Consider the following 18,380-nt stretch of genomic DNA (forward strand, 5'->3'; position numbering starts at 1 on the left):
TACTCCTGAGGCAGCCATGCCTGCACTCCCTGTGCAGTGAGCATTCACTGTGCTCAGCTGGAGCCCCAGAGCTCTCTGCATCTGGGCAGCTGGCTCTGGGGATTCCTGATGGGGAGCTCATCAATAAACCTCACCAGAGCTGGCACTTGAACAGCTAAGGGTCCCCACTCCTGGGGTAGAACTTTCTCATCACTTTGGCAGATTCTGGCATCCAGGCTCTCTCATGGTGTTTAAACAAATGCTTCTGCCTAGGGTAGGAAGAGAGCAACATACATTCACTAAATAATAAAGCTCTAGCCAATGCTATGCCCATTGAAAGCAGAAGCCTAGGTCTGCCCAAGCTTTGTCAAAGGCAAACTATTGCAACATTGTATCACATCAGCCTTTATAATTACATCTAAAGAAAAGCGTCTGCCTTTCTCATCAACCTGCCTCAGCTTTGTCAGAGCCTTTAGCTATTGCAACATTGTCTCACACCAGTCTCTAACTACAGTTAAAAGATGGTTGCTGCCTTTTTCTTCACCTTGTCCCCGCTTTGTCAAAGCCCTTAGCTATTGCAACATTGTATGTCATTCTTTACAATGTAGTTAAGGGCATCTCACTGATTTACTTTTGAAAATTCGTATCCAGGTGGGTTCAGTTGATTTTATTTCAAAACACCAAGGGGTGTTGCAAATTGCAGTCACAGGTAACTGTGCCTTTGGATAGATTTAAAAAGTCCTCCCAGTTGGATGGTCTAAGAGACATTTTGACTCCCTGCTGCTTTGCATCTAAGGACTATGCTGTGTTTGTCCAAAAAAAGACACCAAGGCCTGCTGTCTTCATGGCCCCTGAAGGTGAGGCCTTCCTTCTGGGCATCAGTCAAGTTAGCTGCAATGACAGGTGCCCTTGTTTCTTCTTTGTGCCACTGTCCTGGTCAGCAGGAGCTCGGCTACACAAGTGTGCTCAGGGCAGAAACTCTGCCTCCCTCTGTGCCACCATCTGAGGAGCTCACAGGAGGAGGAAGCCTTTAAAGGGTTCACTTGGAACTGGCATGTGACATGGTCATTTGGCTAGAAGGAGTCACATGGCCTAACACGCCCATGAGCTGATTTTGGGAAGCTCCAATGACAACCTTCTCTCCAATGTGTTGCATCTGTGTTTGCCTGTGGTATCTCCAAGTCCCCAATAAAGAGTCCAACCCGGAGCCCTAGTCTTGACACCTCCTTCTAGTAGAGCCTTCTCTCTCTTTAAGTCAGTCAACACATATTTTCTGAGGACCTACTGTGGGCTGAGCCTATGCATGTCCAGAAGGTGCAAAGGTAGCAATATATAGCTTGGCTCACACTGAGCCCATTGTCCACACAACAGTCACACCACAGCAAAGGGCTTTGAGAGCTCGTGGACCTGTCAGCTGTGAGCTGCACCCAGATTGGGGAGGGGATGTGAATTTGTTCACACTGAGTAGGCTCTGTGAAATAAATAGATGATCCCAGCACAACATCCTTTGACTAACCAAAAAAAAAAAAAAATCAACAAGACATCGAAGTCTCAGAAAACAGTGTTTGGCTCAAGCGTGACAAAGATGAACATCTTCAGGGCTGAGGCCACTGAGTGCTTTCTGTGAAGGCTTCCATGCTGGCTCCTCTGAGGACTGACACAACTCTGTAATAGCCATGCACTACGTATCTAGCCCCACCCCTTCCTGGTTTGAAGAAGTAAACCTTGATTGCAGGGGAGGTGAGAGGAGGGCTGTGAAGCCAGAGATGTTTTCTACCCACAATCCCTTTTGTGTGTGGTGGGCAAGGGCAGGCCTCCAGGTACTAGATAAAACTGTCAAATGTTTCCTGATGAAGCATAAAACCCTATGCGTGCAAACTTGCGATTTATTATAAATAAAAGCACATTTGCATACTCATGGGGGTGATGTATTCGTCCGTTTTTCACGTGGGCGTTCTAGTTTGCTGTGATAAAACACTCTAACTTAGGGAAGGAAACATTTATTCCATTGTATATTTCCAGGCTGACAGTTGATCATTGAGTAAGTCAGGGCAGGAACTCAAAGCAGAACTCCCCTGGGGAGGAATGATATTTGGTGGAGTGCTCTCTGGCTCTCTCAGCTGCCATTCTGATACAAGCTCAGGTTAACCTGATGAAGGCAATTCTTTAATCAAAGCTCCCTCTTCTCAGGTGGCTCTAGTGCTGGTGCTGTGACCCTTTAATACAGTTCCTCATGTTGTAGTGAACCCCAGCCATAAGATCATTTGGGTTGCTGCTTCATGCAACTGTGATCTTGCTACTGTTGCCAATCATAATGTGAATCTTTTTGGAGACAGAGGCTACCAAGGTGGGAGGTCTCCGCCCACAGGCTGAGAACCACTGCTCTAGATAGTGTGGAATTGACAGTAAGAAGTCACCAGGACAATGGCAACTGACCAGTAGCCACACGATGAAGGAAACGAGACTCCCCCTTCTCTAGCAGCCTTCAAACCCAATAGCTCTTCAGCGAAGGTTGGCGTGTTATACTCCCCTAAGTGTGAAATGCTGCCTGGCTTGACCTTGTAACCACAGCTGCTCTGAGTTCATGCATTCAATGGTCACATCATGTCCAGAGGGTACCTTACTGTCTTTTCCCCGTTCTCTCAGACTACTACATTCTCCTCACCCTGCTGTTCCCGAGCCTTGAGCGGGAGTAGATAGATATGTTCCATTTAGGGCAGAGCTCTCAGTGAGCTAGGTCACTCTTCTTGTATGTTGACAGGTCTCTGCCTCAATGTCTGCTCACTGCAGGGAGAAGCTTCCTTGACTGACATTGAGAGTTCAGGTCTACGGGTATACGTATAAAGAGTCAGGCAGTTTGGTTACTGCCATCTAGCAAAACAACAGTGTTCAGTTCCCCACTAAGGCCTATGACCCTCTTAGCCATGTTTAGAGTACTGGGCATGAACTTCATCCCATGGAGCAGACCTTGAATTTAGTAGGAGAGCAACTGGTTACCACACTACAATCACACCACTATTGCACCTGTGGACCCCTGCCGGATTGTATCAGGGGACACTTGTATTGCATTGATTGTATCGTAGTCTACTGGACACGTAAGATCATTGGTCACATTCCCTGCCGCAGCCTGGATGGCGCTTTTGACACACCAGCAGGGATGGAGTTTCCCCAGGGGTTCCAACTTGATTTTTTTTCTTTTTCTTTTTTTTTTTTTCGGAGCTGGGGACCGAACCCAGGGCCTTGCGTTTGCTAGGCAAGCGCTCTACCCCTGAGCTAAATCCCCAACCCCTGATTTTTTTTTTATTGCAACTGAAATAAGTTCGTTCTTAAAGACAGAGTCTTAGGTAGCACAGGATGGCCACAAACCGTTATGTAGCTGGGGATGACCTTGACTTTCTGGGGGTTACAGGTGTGCGTTCCTAATGTTGCTATGGATCCAACTCAGGGCTTAATGCATGCGAAGCACACACACTACAGCTGAGCCCCATCTCATCACCATCCACATGTAATTTTTGAGGGATTGCCATGTTGACTGCCACAATGGCTGCACCTCTTACATGCCAAGATTCTGCTGCTTTCAAGCCATCAACTTTGTAATGCTGAGTGTGGTCAGGTTCTAGGCTTTAGATATGGCCCAGAAAGCAAGCTGGTCAAGGCACCTCTGCTCTCATGATGATCTACACGTGGGAAACACATGAGCAGTAGAGTGTTGGGACAAGTAAGAAACAGTATGGACAGAGAACTGAGGAATATGTGTGTGTGTGTGTGTGTGTGTGTGTTTGTGTGTGTGTGTGTGTGTACTATGTGGTATGTGTATGTGTACATGTCTGTATGTGGTATACATGTATGTGTATGTTTATGTCCTATATGGTGAGTATGTGGTGTGTATGTGTATATGTATGTGTGTGGTTTATGTACATGTACATGTATGTATGTATGTGTACATGCATGTGCATTTGTGTAATATGTGGTATGTATGTTTACATGTGTATACTACATGATGTGTATATGTGTACATGTATGTATGTGGTTTATATGTGTGTACATGTATGCGTGTGTGCACTATGTAGTGTGTATGTGTACATGCATGTGTATTTGTGTACTTGGCTTCATCACTATCCATTCTCTATGGCTTGATCTTGGCTTCAAGGTCAACACAGAGCCTGGGCTCCAAGAAGACATAAGCTCTAGAGGGCCATGTATCCAGGGCAGAGACGGGCCAGCAGGAGAATTCTGAGAGGTGTCTCTTACACTGAGTCCCAGGTTCCCAGGCATGCCCCACTTAAGGACAGTAGGTGTGGGCAGCCAGGGTTCCTAGGAAGTTTACTCTTTTCAGTCAGCCTCTTAGCTCACCTTGTTCTTGCAGGCTCAGGCCCCACCCACCTTGTCCACACTCACTCATACTCACTTTGTGTACACTTGAATAGTTAATCTGGTTTCTTTGAATGAAACCCATTGCTTCCAGCTCTTCCTTCCATGCCAACTCCTCATCATTGAGTGTGATTGCATGACTCAGACTGGGGCAGGGAGGGCTCTGACACTGACCCCAGAGCAGAGCCAGTTCCCAGTGAATGGGTGGATGAATGGAGGAATGTGTAGATAGACAGGTGGACGGATAAATGGATAGGAAAGTGGATGGATGGATGGACGGATGGATGGATGGATGGATGGGTGGATGGATGGATGGATGGACAAATGGTAGGCAGAAGAATGGACAGATAGATGGGGATGGATAATCAATGGATATGTAGATGGATGGATGAGTGGATGGATGAATGGATAGATAAAATGATGGATGGATGGGTGGATGGGTGGATGGGTGGATGGGTGGATGGGTGGATGGATGGATGGATGATGGATGGATGGATGAGCAGATGGGTGAATGGGTGTGTATGTAGGTATATTAGTGAATTGGTGTTTAAAAGGCATATAGTCAGAGGTCTGGCTCAATGATAAACACATGAATGAATTGTCTTGGTCACAGGGTTTCCATTGATATCATGACATACCAGGACCAAAAAGTAAGTTGGGACAAAAGGGTTTATTTGGTTACTATGTCCACAGCACTGTTCCTCTTGGGAGGAAGAGTTCCTTGGCAGGAAATCAAACAGGGCAGGAACCTGGGGGCAGGAGCTGATGCAGAGGCCATGGAGGGATGTTGATTACAACTTGGTCCTGTAGCTTGCTCAGTCTGCTTTCTTATAGAACCCAGGACCACCAGTGGGCTGAGTCTTCCCCCATCAATCACTTATTGGGAAAATGCTTCACAGTTGGGTCTCATGATGGCATTTTTTTTTCAGTTGAAATTCCCTTCTTTCATATAACTCTAGCTTGTGCCAAGCTGACATGAAACTAACTGTGACAGTGGGTGGGTGGCATGGGTGGGTGGGTGGATTTGGCATGGGTGGCTGGGTGGGTGTGTGGGTGAATGAATGTTAGCCTCTTCCTAAAGCTCCCCTTCTGCTTGCTTCCCCAGCGACATGGAGAAGGCCTCTGCCTGCTGTGCCCATGCCTGGTGACTGCACCCGTGAACCTGGCATGGCCCCGTCCTGGCATCGGGATGGCTGATGCATGCAAAGTGGGCATCCCCTTGCCCGGCCGCCTGACACACTGGCGCAGCCGAATCTGAAAGCTAATGACATTATTGTGTGGAGACACAATGTCTGTGGGCATTTGCTGACCCGGGCTTTGGTGTAGGCTTAGCCCTCATTCTCACCCCGCTTTCTGCAGGGATACAGCGTTCACCCATCTTGGCACCAGCTACCCTGGGGAAGGTATAAATACCACCTCCCACCGGCCTGGCTTCACGGCACTTGCGGGGGCTGGCGATCTGGTAAGAAGGCTTCTGCTGCTTGCTCTGCCCTTAGCTCTTCTTTCGTTCTTGTTGGAAAGTGTGGAGCAGAGACTTCGGCACTTGGCCTCAGTTTTCCCTTCTGTTAATTGGGGAGAAGGGGTCATCAAAGCCCCTCTGACATGGGTTAGGAAGCAATCTAGCAGACTGGCCCAGTGCACAGCCAGTGCCTGGACAATGATACTCATTAATATATTAACCAGCTTCTCAGCACCTTTTTTTTTTTTTAATACTAGAAAAGAAGACTAGAAAGGAAGATGCATTTGGCTTGTGAACCAGAGGTGGCCCCACCTTGACCATGTCTAGGTTACTGAGCCAGTTTTCTCATGTGTAGTGATTGCAGTTCCCTTGGGCCAGCCTTGGGGAAAACTTGTGGACTAACCTCAGCTTTACGTGTTCCTGGGTGCTATAATTTCAGTGTCAGTAAATCCCCTGGAAATGTCCTAACCATGTCACCCTGGTTGTCCCTTCTTGGGTGCAGCAGGGTGTGCCTTCCAGGGCCCTTCCAGATGCACACAGTTGTATGCAGTCTTGGTTCAGAGACAGTGAGGCACCTCTATTACTCTCCTGATGTACAGAGTGATAAACTGAGGCACAAGGAGAGGGTAGGACTTACGGGAGACCCTTTAGCTGCTGGGTGGCAGAGCAAGTACTTGGGCTGGCCTAACTGAGGCCAACACCTAAAGGTAGAGAATTTGGTGAGCTGGAAGTGGTCTCAGGGAAGCCTTCTGACTTGACTCCATAGCGCTGGAGTCTAGCATCAGGGGAGACAATCCATGGGAGAGATCCTTCTGCTCAGAGCTGGGCTGGATTCATAGTGAAGGTGAGGCCAGAGGCCAGAGGCCAGATGGCTGCTCCCAGAACAATCTGAAACCCGGTAAAAGAGGAGAGGGCTGAAGGCTGGACCAGGTTCATCCAGAAGTTCTTTGGCAGCTTGAAGCCAAGGACCGGCAAGGTTCTCACGCAGTCTTTCTTTCAGGTCACCTCGACACCAGAGAGTCCACCATGGCCTCAGACCACCAGACACAGGCGGGCAAGCCCCAGCCCCTTAACCCTAAGGTAGGTAAACTGCCGGAAGGAGGGGCAGGCAACCTCTGCATGCTCACTTCTCTCTGCAACGTCAACTTCTTCCTGGTGCCCTTTCTCGACTCTGTTCCTCCACAGACCAATTCCCTGTGCCCACCCCCATCCACATGTCCAGCATCAGCCTCAGACTTCAGAGTCCAATTTCTCTGCTTATCTGCTGCGCCGTGCATGCTACTGCCTGTGGGACTTCCCAGACTGGGGCAGAGACAGGGTGTCAATTGGAGAGGATTCTAGCCCCACTCCCTGCTGTATGACTCCCGGCTGATGGCTTGATGTCTCTGAACGTCAGCCTTACACAATGGGGAGTTACACAGAGAACAGTTGTGCAGTCCCAGGAACCAGGCTTAGCCTCCACCTGGAGAGACACAGGTTGTTTCTGCCCCCTAACCCCATGCCGCTCAGCTCAGCTGTGTGCTTTTCTTTCAGACTCCCATACCTCTGAGGGGGTGAAACTTATCCCAGCCTCAGAGGCTGGCCACACCCAGTCTGTTCTAGACCCACCTCCTCATCCCATCCCCATGAGCTACATTAGGTGAGCTTGAAGAAAAATGAGGTGGCTGGCTGCAGAGCACAGCTCTTCAGTACTGTGATGTCATGCATGCATGCTGTGATGTCACATATGCACCGTGATGTCATAAGTATACCGTGCCATCACATACGCATGCAGTGATGTCATATGCTTTTATGATGTCACAGATGCACAGTGATGTCACATATATACTATGAATCACACACATGATCAAAATCTTTCAATAGTCACAGTGGGAACTATACAAAAGGAACAGGTGATTAATTTTTATATTCTCTGTTGTCAAACAGTCCACCAACTCTGCCTGTCTTCAAATCTGTGTTTCCTGGGAAGAGCCCACATTAGAGCCAACTGCATATCCAGGGCCAAGCACCTAGTGGCTTCTGCACAGGGTAGTACAAGGTTAAAGAGTTGATCAACAGAAAAAATATTGATTATGTAATAATAAGTTATATTTATTTAATTATAATTATTTTATATAATATAAATTATTATTAGCAGCATTAGCATTAGTATTTTCTACACTGGCAGTAGGATATAAGACCTACTGCCAGAGGGACCCAGGGCTTCTCAAATGCATGGAGAACCTGACCCTTCCCCACTGGCCACTCCCCAGGGAGCTCTTATATCCCAGGTCAGGTAATAACCACTTAGCCCCTGACTTGAATAGTCTACATCTTCTCAATGCCTCTGCAAACTGCTCCCTTTTCCTGGTTTGCCCAGCAGAGAGCTGAAAAGCCCAGTTTCTCCCAGGGCTCCACAGAGCAGTGGAGACAGAACCTGTGTCTTTCTCTGCTGTGTCCAGAGTGGTCAGTGACCATGAAGGCTGACCTGAGCCCATGGAATCTGCCCCTGAGCCCTCCTGGCCACTCTCCCTTTATCTCTCTAATCCCGGGCCTGGGAACCAGAAGTGATTTCTCCAGCCAGTGCTGACCTTGCAGACCCTGCAGCAACCCCTCACCCTGCCTACTTCTTCAACAAGGAGTGGCTGCAGGCTCCCATCTCCCAGGGACAGAGATGAGCCGCTGGGAAGGATCCCTGTCCTCAGTGCAGTTGTGAACACGGACTCTGTACATGTTTAGCTCATGGCTGCAAGACCTTGAGTGGGTCCTCTCATACTGGTCTCTACTGGTTCCCTACCACGGGCTGATGCAAGGGCAGGGTGAGGTGAGGAGGGGTTTTCTACTGAGCTCAGACTCGTATGGATCCGAGGGATTCCTCAAGTACTCCACTGGAAGAGGCTTGAGGGCCCATGGAAGTGTGGGTTCACAGGAGACAAATGGAGGATTTGTGTGATGTCTGTTGGCGGGGGCTCTTACACCTCCTGATGTGGCATCTCCTGGGAGCTGAGTGGCATCTGGAATATGGGGTGCCGCACCCCAGAACCAGAGCCACGAGGCTACCTTTGATCAAGATCCCAGGTTTGGTGTGCACACTCCACTTGAATACTGTCCACTTGTCTCTGCTACACCATACAAGTCCAGGCCACGTACCCAGCCCTGACCTGTACTGGGTGCCCTAGTTAATGTATTTATGGGAAGCTGTGGTATTGCTTAGACGCAGAGTGGCTGCTGGACATGGGGGGTGACTCTGATTTCATATCCAGTACGGATATAAACGAAAGGGCACTATGATGTCTATCATGACTGAGCGAATAGTCCCGCCATAGTGCTTGCCATCTTGACAATTTCCCAGCCTCTGGGTTGGCTCTGTCACCCATCGTATCGACCGGGAAACTGAAGCTTGGAGAGCAGCGCTGTCAGGCTCGAGGACTCAGGCCCTCACTCAAGCTTTATGCGGGTTCTTACTCAGAGGGGCGGAAACTCGGAGGGGCGGAGACTCGGAGGGGCGTGGACTCGGAGGGGCGGGGACTCAGAGGGGCGGAGACTCAGGAGGGCGGAGGCCTGCGGTCCTCAGGGTCTCTGAGCCTGCTCACCTCCTGTTCAACTCTCCCTGTTCTTCCCAGATCATCATCTTCGAACAGGAGAACTTCCAGGGCCATTCCCATGAGCTCAGCGGGCCCTGCCCCAACCTGAAGGAGACTGGGATGGAGAAGGCGGGCTCCGTCCTGGTGCAGGCTGGACCGTGAGTATCTGGGTGGTTTCACCTAGTCTGGGGCTGTCAGAGTCTGGCAATCAGGGTGCTGAACAGAGCCATCTGACCTTTCTGTGCTCCTAGGTTGTGCGGTGATGGGGGCAAGATTTGAGGTCTGTCAGCCTAGAGGGTGTTCGTGCTTAGAAGGCAGAGAGCTGGGTTCAAATCCCAGTAAGGCAACTTCCAGGCTGCATGGTGTCTGGCCATAGACTTCCTTCTGTGATACTCGGTTTCTCTTTCTGACACCTTGGCTAGCATACTTTGGGGCCCTGCTGCTCAAGAGAGAAGGGCTGCATTTGTGGGGCCGCCTCTCGTGTCACCATGCAGGGAGGTAGATGAAGGCTGCAGTGGCTCTCATTTCCCTCAGCACTTCTCGGTTATGTGACTTCGGGGTGCTGGTGACCCCAGCAAGTCAGTAGGCCAGTATGTCTGGTGGTTTGGGAATCCAGCACCAGGCAGGTTTTAGGAGAATTTGCCGAGTGCGACCCACTGAGTGTTCCTGAGCAAATACAGCTTTTAGCATGCACGGGGAACCAGACTGCGTCTCAGGAGAACGTCAGTCTTCAACCTTTGAACAGAACCTCGGTTCTCACCCACCTTTACCACTTGGCGGGAGAGTTTCTCAAACACATTCTACTTTTATGTATTTATTTTTTAATTTTTTAATTGGATATTTTTAATTTACATTTCAAATCTTATTCCCCTTTTCAGTTTGCGGTCCATAAGCCCCCATCCCATCCGCATCCCCCTTCTTCTATGAGGGTGTTCCCTCCCCATCCACCCACCCCTTCCCGCCTCCCTGCCCTGTCCTTCCCCGACGATGGGGGATTCAGCCTTGGCAGGACCAAGGGCTTCTCCTCCCATCAGTGCCCAACAAGACCAGCCTCTGCTACATAGGCCACTGGAGCCATGGGTCTGTCCATGTGTACTCTTTGGATGGTGGTTTAGTCCCTGGGAGCTCTGGTTGGTTGGTATTGTTGTTCCTATGGTGTTGCAAACCCCTTCAGCTCCTTCAATCCTTTCTCTAACTTCTCCATTGGGGACCCCATTCTCAGTTCAATGGTCCAATCTTAATACTGAAAATAAGTTTTTTGTGTGTTGGATCAGGTGTGTGTGTGTGTGTGTGTGTGTGTGTGTGTGTGTGTGTGTGTGTGTGTTGGGGAATTACTGAGGGTAGAACTCATGGCCTTACCTATGCAAAGCAAGCCTCCACCACTGAACTATATCACTTGTCCTTCAAAACTATTTTATATACGTTAACACTCTTTCTCAGAATGTCTTTTTTAAACTAACTTTTTAAATCTTCATTTTTGTCTTTTTTGGGGGGCGGGGTATCCCATTACTTAGACCTGGTGGGTTTTGAAATCGATTCCCTCAGTGCAGAGATTCCAGGGGGAAAACATTAATTCTTGCTCCTTGCTTATTCAACATTAAGAAGGAATGACTTAGCGAAGATTTTCCGCCAACCCCTGATTTTTAACTGAGGCTCACCCTTCAGAAGTATTCATTGTTACCATTTTGTAAGTCTAGATTTCTTTCTGTACATCTATTTGGGGGGTTTTGGTGGTGGAGGTTTTTTGTTTGTTTAGATCATGTTTGGATGTTTGTGTACAGTGTTGTGAAATGTCAGGAGACAGCACGACGTGACCCATGTCACAAGTCACACTTCTCATGGTCATCTTTCAGAACAGCCTGAGGTCCTTACATATCAAACCCACAGAAGGACACTTTCGAATTAGCTCTCCGGCCCCACCTCAGACTCCTGGGCTTAGAGCTCAGTAACCCACCGTAAGCCAGATCTCCTGGTCGAGCAGAGTTTGTGAACCTGTATCATCCGTCACTACATATGGTGGCTTCGTATGTGTTCCCTAATTTATCTGCCCAGTCCCGGCTGGTGGAGGTCCGGGGTCTCGGCTGTTGGGTGTTATAAACGTTTGCTTGAGCTCTGGCTGCTGTTCTCAAGAACACAGAGCCCCAAGTGGACTTGCTGGATCTGACGTAAGTCTCCCTTTAAATTCAAGTGGCAGACACACTTGCCTTCTCACCAACCACTTTGAACCTGAGAAACTCGGCATTCGAGTATCCCGCTTTGTCCCTTCCTACTTCTCTTTTCTCTATGGGCCACACCCTCTGAAGAGAGTGCTATGGGTAACAGTTGACCCTGTCCCATCCACAGGTGTCATTTCCCCAGATTCAAATAATCAGCAGCGGAAAAATATCTGGAGGGAAATCACATCTGTTCTGACCAAGTACCCACTCACTTTCTCAAGGCTCTTCCCTAAGAAGTGGGAAGTGATAGCTTGCACACTGCCCCAAAGGCACCTGCTGTCCCAAGTCACCTGCAGGTGACTTAGAACACACAGGAGACTCTTGCCATTGCTGAGTTTTGACGCAAACCTCTTTAGATTCAAGCCCTGTTTCTTACCAGCATCGGTCATCGCTCTACCGTGAATCTCGGAGCTTAGAGTCTCCTGTAGAGCCAATAGAATTGATTCTGGAGCCTGCTGTAGATGAAGCTGTGACTTGGGTGACCTCATGGCCCAGAGCTGTGCTCAATGGCCAGTCGATGGCACTCACCTCTCTAAACTCCATGCCTGGCTGAAGTCACCCTGTTGGTTTGTATTCTCCAGGCTCGGGCACGCACACTGTGGACACCGGTCAGCATCAGTAGACGGGGTTGTGGGGTTCTTGTTCTGCGTTCAGAGCTGGTTATTACTTTCCCAGCATCCTCTGGGCCTCAGGGCATGTGCACTGTCGTCTGTAACCAAGCTGCTCTTTAGACTTGTGATTTAATTCTCCTGTGTGCTGCAGGCGTCCAGGGCAGCAGGACCTGGTGGCCTTGCAGTTACCTTCTCTGTGCTCAGGTTCAGATGGGGACAGTGCAGCTGGGTTGAGTAACCTTGGCCCTGCTGCAGAAGGCTTGCAGAGGAACTCACTGGCCCTTTCTTGTATCTTGCAGCTGGGTGGGCTACGAGCAGGCTAATTGCAAGGGAGAGCAGTTTGTGTTTGAGAAGGGCGAGTACCCACGCTGGGACTCCTGGACCAGCAGCCGGAGGACGGACTCTCTCAGTTCTCTGAGGCCCATCAAAGTGGTAAGCCCCTTTGCATCTTCCTGCCATCTCCTGTACCACGGAGCCGGAACAGCGGGGCCCAGGAGATTTACAATACACATTACACTGTTATGATTGACCAAGGACCACCATTGTGGCATTTGGCCACCTTGAGCCACTGTTTGCTCATCTGCAAAACGGACTTTAATTTTTGCTAGCAGAGATACCCTCGTTCCTAGCCCAACTCCAGGGGATGCCTTCCTGGGGCCTGTGTTGTCCTGTGGACCATGTCCCTGAGGGCCAGGCTCAGTTAGCAATCCTGAATATTAAAGTCATTCTAGGGCTAGGAGGGAGGGAAAAGTACATTAGCCTTTTGTCAAGACTCAGCCAATGTGAGCTTCCCGTCTGTCTCCAACCCTGATTATTACTAGCACGTGAACTGTTGAGTAGGAAAAAGACTCAGCAAATGCTTGGTTTTGTGCTGAAACCTTCCAAAGCCAGACTTGCACCTCCCTGAGGTCTATAGAAGACCAGACCTCCTCCAGACACGGGCTCTGCTGACTCTGCTCCTCTCAGCTGTGCAATTTTGGGCGAGCGACTTGGCCTCTCTGAGCCTCAGTTCTATCCTGTGTCCCACGATGTACAAACTGCTGAAAGTATGGAATAATAAATTAAGAAAAACTCCACCAGGGCAGTAGGTCACTGGGGCAGTATGTCACTGGGGCAGTATGTCACTGGGGCAGTCTGGAGATGCTAGGAGACCCTGTGCCTGCTGGGACCATGGAAGCCTGCATGCTTGCCTGTGTGCCGGCAGGTGCTGAGTCATGGCTGCTGTTTATGAAGTAGGAAGAAGTGGAGGTTGAGGGAGGGAACCTGGAGTCTCAGAATCAAATGCTTCCTGAGCACAGGATCTGAGCTTGTCTGTCCCATGATAGTTGTTCCGTAGGCATCCAGTCACCAGCCAGGGCCCTTGTCCCACCTGGAGGCTAACATATTGGCAGAGGTGGGTGGAGGGTGGAGTATCCCAGGCTTCACCCATCCCCCTCTGTCTACAGGACAGCCAAGAGCACAAGATCATCTTATATGAGAACCCCAACTTTACGGGCAAGAAGATGGAGATTGTCGATGATGATGTGCCCAGCTTCCATGCTCATGGATACCAGGAAAAAGTGTCTTCCGTACGCGTGCAGAGCGGCACGTGAGTGTTACCCCAGACCTCAGCCTCGGGGACCCCAGAGTCCTGTTCTTTATTGAGCTCACTGGGGGTGGGGCTCTCTTTGTCTTCCACCCACCTCAGACCATCTGATGGGAATCACCAGCCTGTAGGTTGGGGAAGTTTTGTTCTGGGCTCTGGGCTCTGTCCCCTGTCCTGTCCCCCCAGTGTCACCTGGGCAGGCAGAGGCATCGGGTGCCACAAAAGGAATGGTCTTAGCTCATGGGGAGGAGGAGGAGCTTCTGCCCCAGCAGATCCCTGAGCTTGGAAACAGACTCAAGGAGGAATTCCCCTTTGAGATGTGACCTGAGGAATTTTCACTATGAACCAGAGTGCACGTGAAGCCTTAGGTGGATCCTCAGGCGATGTGTGCTGGGGTGGTGCACACACAGTTGGTGCTCTGTGCCCATAGCTCTGCTGCTGAGCTTTAACCAAGCAGGGGAGGAAAGTTCTGGAAACACATGAATGCACACACACACACACACACACACACACACACACACACACTCACACACACAGGTACACAGACATACATTCACACTCATGTGCACATGCACACACAGGCACACAAACATGTACACACAGGCTCACACACATGTGCACATGTACACACAGGCTCACACACATGTGCACATGCACACACAGGCACACAAACGTACACGCAGGTACACACACGCACGCATGTGCACACACACGTACTAAACACAGACATGCTTTTCTGTCAGGAGCAGCACAGCGCAATGACTATCTCCATAGCAGTGTGATAGCAATACAGTAAGGATAAGGACTCACCTAGAAGACTTTGCAGCTAAGAGTGTTTGCTGCATAAGCACGAGCACTTGAGTTCGAATCCCCAACACCCATGTAAAAGGCCAGGTGTGTCTGCACATGTACACCTGTCACCCAGGTGCAGTGGAAGGTGGAGACAGGAGGATGGCTGTGGCTTGCTGGACACCAGCTTAGCTCTGGATTGAGTGAGAGACCCTGTACCAAGGGAATGAAAAGGACAGTGACAGAGTGTGGCAGCAGATGTCCTTCTATGGCTTCTGAGAGCATGTGGGTGTGCTCCCACACCCCCACATGTGTGAACCCACCACAACACACACACACACACACACACACACACACACACACACACACACACACACACACACACCCCTCACACCAGTCTTTCAAGATTGGACATATACCCCAGGTCATGCTCACAGACACAGAGGGACAATACTCACACTCCTGAGGGCTGACTCTTTTTTTTCCCCCTGGTAGAAAAGGCAGTTTATTAAGAAAAGAGCAGGGTACCCTGAAACTCAGTGTGCTGGGGGAGTAGGGATGGGGTCTGGTCATTCCTGGGTCATCACACATTCCAACACATTCAGAGGGCACCAGGACACTCTGCATGGGCTCTGCTCCACTCAGCCAATGCTCACCTTCCTTCTATAGGCCATTTTCAGTGCTTCCGTGTCCTGTCTTCTGGTCACCACCGCCTCTGAGTCCTGTGGTCCCAGAAGCCTTTGGGGGAACAGAGGGAAATGATCAGTCTTTTTGGAATAGGGTTCCCTAATAGTGCTGGCTTGTAATCAGCCCTACTTACTGGCTGATATGCCACAGGAATTGGGGGACGCTTCAAATCATGGTGTTGGGCCCCAGCAGAGCTGGCTTGAACGTGGGTTTGTCAAGTCCCATTGGTATAAACCTCTCTGTACAACCAGGCACCCATCCTTGGCTGTTTTAATTCGCCCACCGCCACCAAGTGCTTCACACTGTGTCAGGTGCTCCGTGTTTGAAGGCAGATGGGGGCCTAGCTCCTGCCTTGTGTAGTTGACCCTCCAGAGGGACAGTTGTCAACCAATCGTTTAAGGCTCCACACAAACTTAAGGGACTTCCCTCAGACTCTTGAGCTGAGATCCGAAGGCAGAGTTGGAATTGCGGGGCAGAGAGAGCCCAAAAGTCGTTCAAAGAAAGCTGCAGTGTGTTGGGGTGAGAGGAAGCCTTTGAGGGCGCTCCTGTTCCCTGTGGTGGAATGTGGCCATGGTGGAACACAGGGCTGCAGGGAGGGGTGGAGATGTCCAGAGTCCATCGGGCAGAACCCTCTGCCTGGGCTGGAGGTTGCCATTTTCATCAAGAGGTCGAGAGTTACTAACACCCTGCCTAGTCGAGGCTCTGGATATGGGTGGGTAGAAGAGGGTCCCCCCCATCTCCCTCTCATCTTGAGGCTTGTTAAATATCCAGCATGTGTGAGGTAGTGAGCTCCCCATTAGGGGAAGGAAGCAAGCAGGGGAATCCTGGTCTCTCCTACTTGGTGTTCGGACACCCCAACTTGCTTCTTTCACTTCACTGTGTCTCCCTGTCATCTCGGCCTGCAGGTGGGTTGGGTACCAGTACCCCGGCTACCGTGGGCTGCAGTATCTGCTGGAGAAGGGGGATTACAAGGACAACAGCGACTTCGGGGCCCCTCACCCCCAGGTGCAGTCTGTGCGTCGCATCCGTGATATGCAGTGGCACCAGCGGGGCGCCTTCCACCCCTCCAGCTAAAGCCCTGACCTTCCCCTCCCCAGGGTCCAGGCCTGCCACCCCGGGGCCTCCTGACACCCAGAGTGAATAAAGTGTGGCTTGCAACTTGTTTGCTGTGTGTCTTTTATCCATGGTGTGCGTGTGTGTGTGTGTGTGTGTGTGTGTGTGTGTGTGTGTGTGTGTGTGTGTGTGTGAGAGAGAGAGAGAGAGAGAGAGAGAGAGATAGGTGGCAGCAAGGGGAGGGAACATAGAGAGAAAGAGGGAGGGGAGGAAGGGAGGGAGAGGGAGGGGAGGAGTGGGGAGGGGGGGAAAGGGAGGGGAGGGTTAGATAAGATCCCATTGAATCTTACATCTCTGCTACTCCATAGCTGTGTGACCAAGAACATACTAGTAACCTCCCTGAGCCACTGTCTATTTGATTAACCTTGCAAGTAGCCAGTGTGGCTGACCTTCTGGGCCTCACACAACATGCTGCAGAACATCTCGGGTGAGCGACAGGTGCCTCCTGCCACCCCCACAGCTCTGTCATCACCACAGAGCAGGCAGCTGCTGTTTGGTTTGTCCTGTACTACCCTGCAGTGCCTACCGCATCTCGGTACACATGTGTCCAGGTTTACTGCTCCCTGCTCTGTCCTGGGGTTGGTTTGGTCTCTCATGTGGCTAGGCTAGGAGATCACAACCCAGGAGGAGGGAGACTGCAAAGGTCTCATTCACAGGACTCACCCCAGGTGACCTCTCAAATCTATGTTGTTCTCATGAGGGGTAAGCGTGGATGGAAACTCCAGGCTTGTGCCGGGTGATGTCTGAATTCTTCCCTTCTGTGGCTTAGGGCGTAAAGTGGATGCTGGGATCTAACTCTCCTCACCTCCCTTCTGATAGCTCTGAATATCATTTAAAAGTTTAACATGCTCAAGCCTCAAGCTCCAACCCACCCCACCATGGTTTGCACAGCCCTTAGAGAGTCTCCCTAACCTGAGGACACAGATCCAGTCTCCAACACCCCTGAATGTTTCAGAGCTTTGCTCTCAGTGCAACGTTCTCATTTTTTCTGAAGGCGATTTCTGCGTTGAATGGGCTAAGATCCGGTTTCTCCTTTTATTTTATTTTAATTTCACTCTGGGCAGCTGCTGGCCTGCAGGACACTGAAGAACCCCACAGGGAGTCTGTTCGTGGTCTGTTGGTTCTGCCCCTGTCGTCTATGTATTCTGACCTTGTTACTATCAAACCTCTACTTTGGGTGGGGGTTGGGGGGGACCTCCACGGCTTTAGTCTGCAGGAAAGCTTGGACTCTCTTGTTCATCTAAAGGTTCTTTAGAAGCCCTCTCCCTGCCCCCAACATGGAAAAATGGGAAACTGAGGAAGTGTATCAGTCTGCCCTGTTAACTGTAACAAGGTACCAGAGGCTGGCTACTTACAGAGCAAGAGGTGGGTTTCACAGGCTGGCGGCCATCTCTGGACAAGGGTCCCTTTTGGGAGGATGACAGTGTGGAACAATGAAGGGAACCAACTGTCCAGAAGGGGCTGAGCTGACTCTGGCAAGGATGTCCCTCATCCCCCATCCCCACAAGACCAGATTCATGACTTTCAAGGATGCAGTCCCAGCGACTTTAGTACTCTGCTCTAGGTCTTGCTTCTTTTTTTTTTTTTATATTGTTAATGTTTTTAGATTTATTTCATGTTATGTGTATGAGTGTTTAATGTGTATGTATACATATGCATCTCACGCATACTTGGTACTGGATCCAAAAGGGCACTGCATCCCCCAAAACTTGGATTACAGATGGTTGGCGGCCACCAGGTGGGTGTTGGGAATAAAAACCTAGGTCCTCTGCAAAAGCATCTAGCGCTTTTAGCCACTGAGCATCTCTCTGGCTCCACAGTCCCAAATCACCTCTTGGCACCACCACACTGTGTGTGTATGGAGGGGGATGTCCACACTGTGTGTTTGAGGGGGAGGGGTGTTACTTACAGCAGCTGAGCTGTGGAAGGCCCATTGACCCACCCCAGGAGGGGATAAATACAATGTTACAATACAATACAATACAATGTTAATGTCTTCTGTTTCTT

At 50.2% G+C, this 18,380-nt stretch overlaps 1 protein-coding gene across 1 annotated transcript; it reads left to right on the forward strand.

The window, feature by feature from the left end:
• Positions 1-6,815: 6,815 nt before the first annotated feature.
• Crybb2 (crystallin beta B2) lies at positions 6,816-16,422 on the forward strand. The gene is made up of 5 exons (XM_032886768.1): positions 6,816-6,889; positions 9,412-9,530; positions 12,499-12,631; positions 13,645-13,787; positions 16,166-16,422. Exons 1-5 carry the CDS (start codon positions 6,836-6,838, stop codon positions 16,332-16,334), a joined length of 618 nt encoding a protein of 205 aa, XP_032742659.1. The 5' UTR covers positions 6,816-6,835; the 3' UTR covers positions 16,335-16,422.
• Positions 16,423-18,380: the final 1,958 nt, after the last annotated feature.

This window comes from Rattus rattus, chromosome 16, assembly GCF_011064425.1.
Source record: "Rattus rattus isolate New Zealand chromosome 16, Rrattus_CSIRO_v1, whole genome shotgun sequence".
Classification (NCBI taxonomy): Eukaryota; Metazoa; Chordata; class Mammalia; order Rodentia; family Muridae; genus Rattus; species Rattus rattus.

Bases quoted from the DNA above. Each gene is read 5' to 3' on its own strand.
- Crybb2 (XM_032886768.1), top strand. From the start codon at position 6,836: ATGGCCTCAGACCACCAGACACAGGCGGGCAAGCCCCAGCCCCTTAAC. The intron at 6,890-9,411 runs GTAGGTAAACTG...TGTTCTTCCCAG, and splicing joins CCCAGCCCCTTAACCCTAAG to ATCATCATCTTCGAACAGGA. The intron at 12,632-13,644 runs GTAAGCCCCTTT...CTCTGTCTACAG, and splicing joins CTCTGAGGCCCATCAAAGTG to GACAGCCAAGAGCACAAGAT.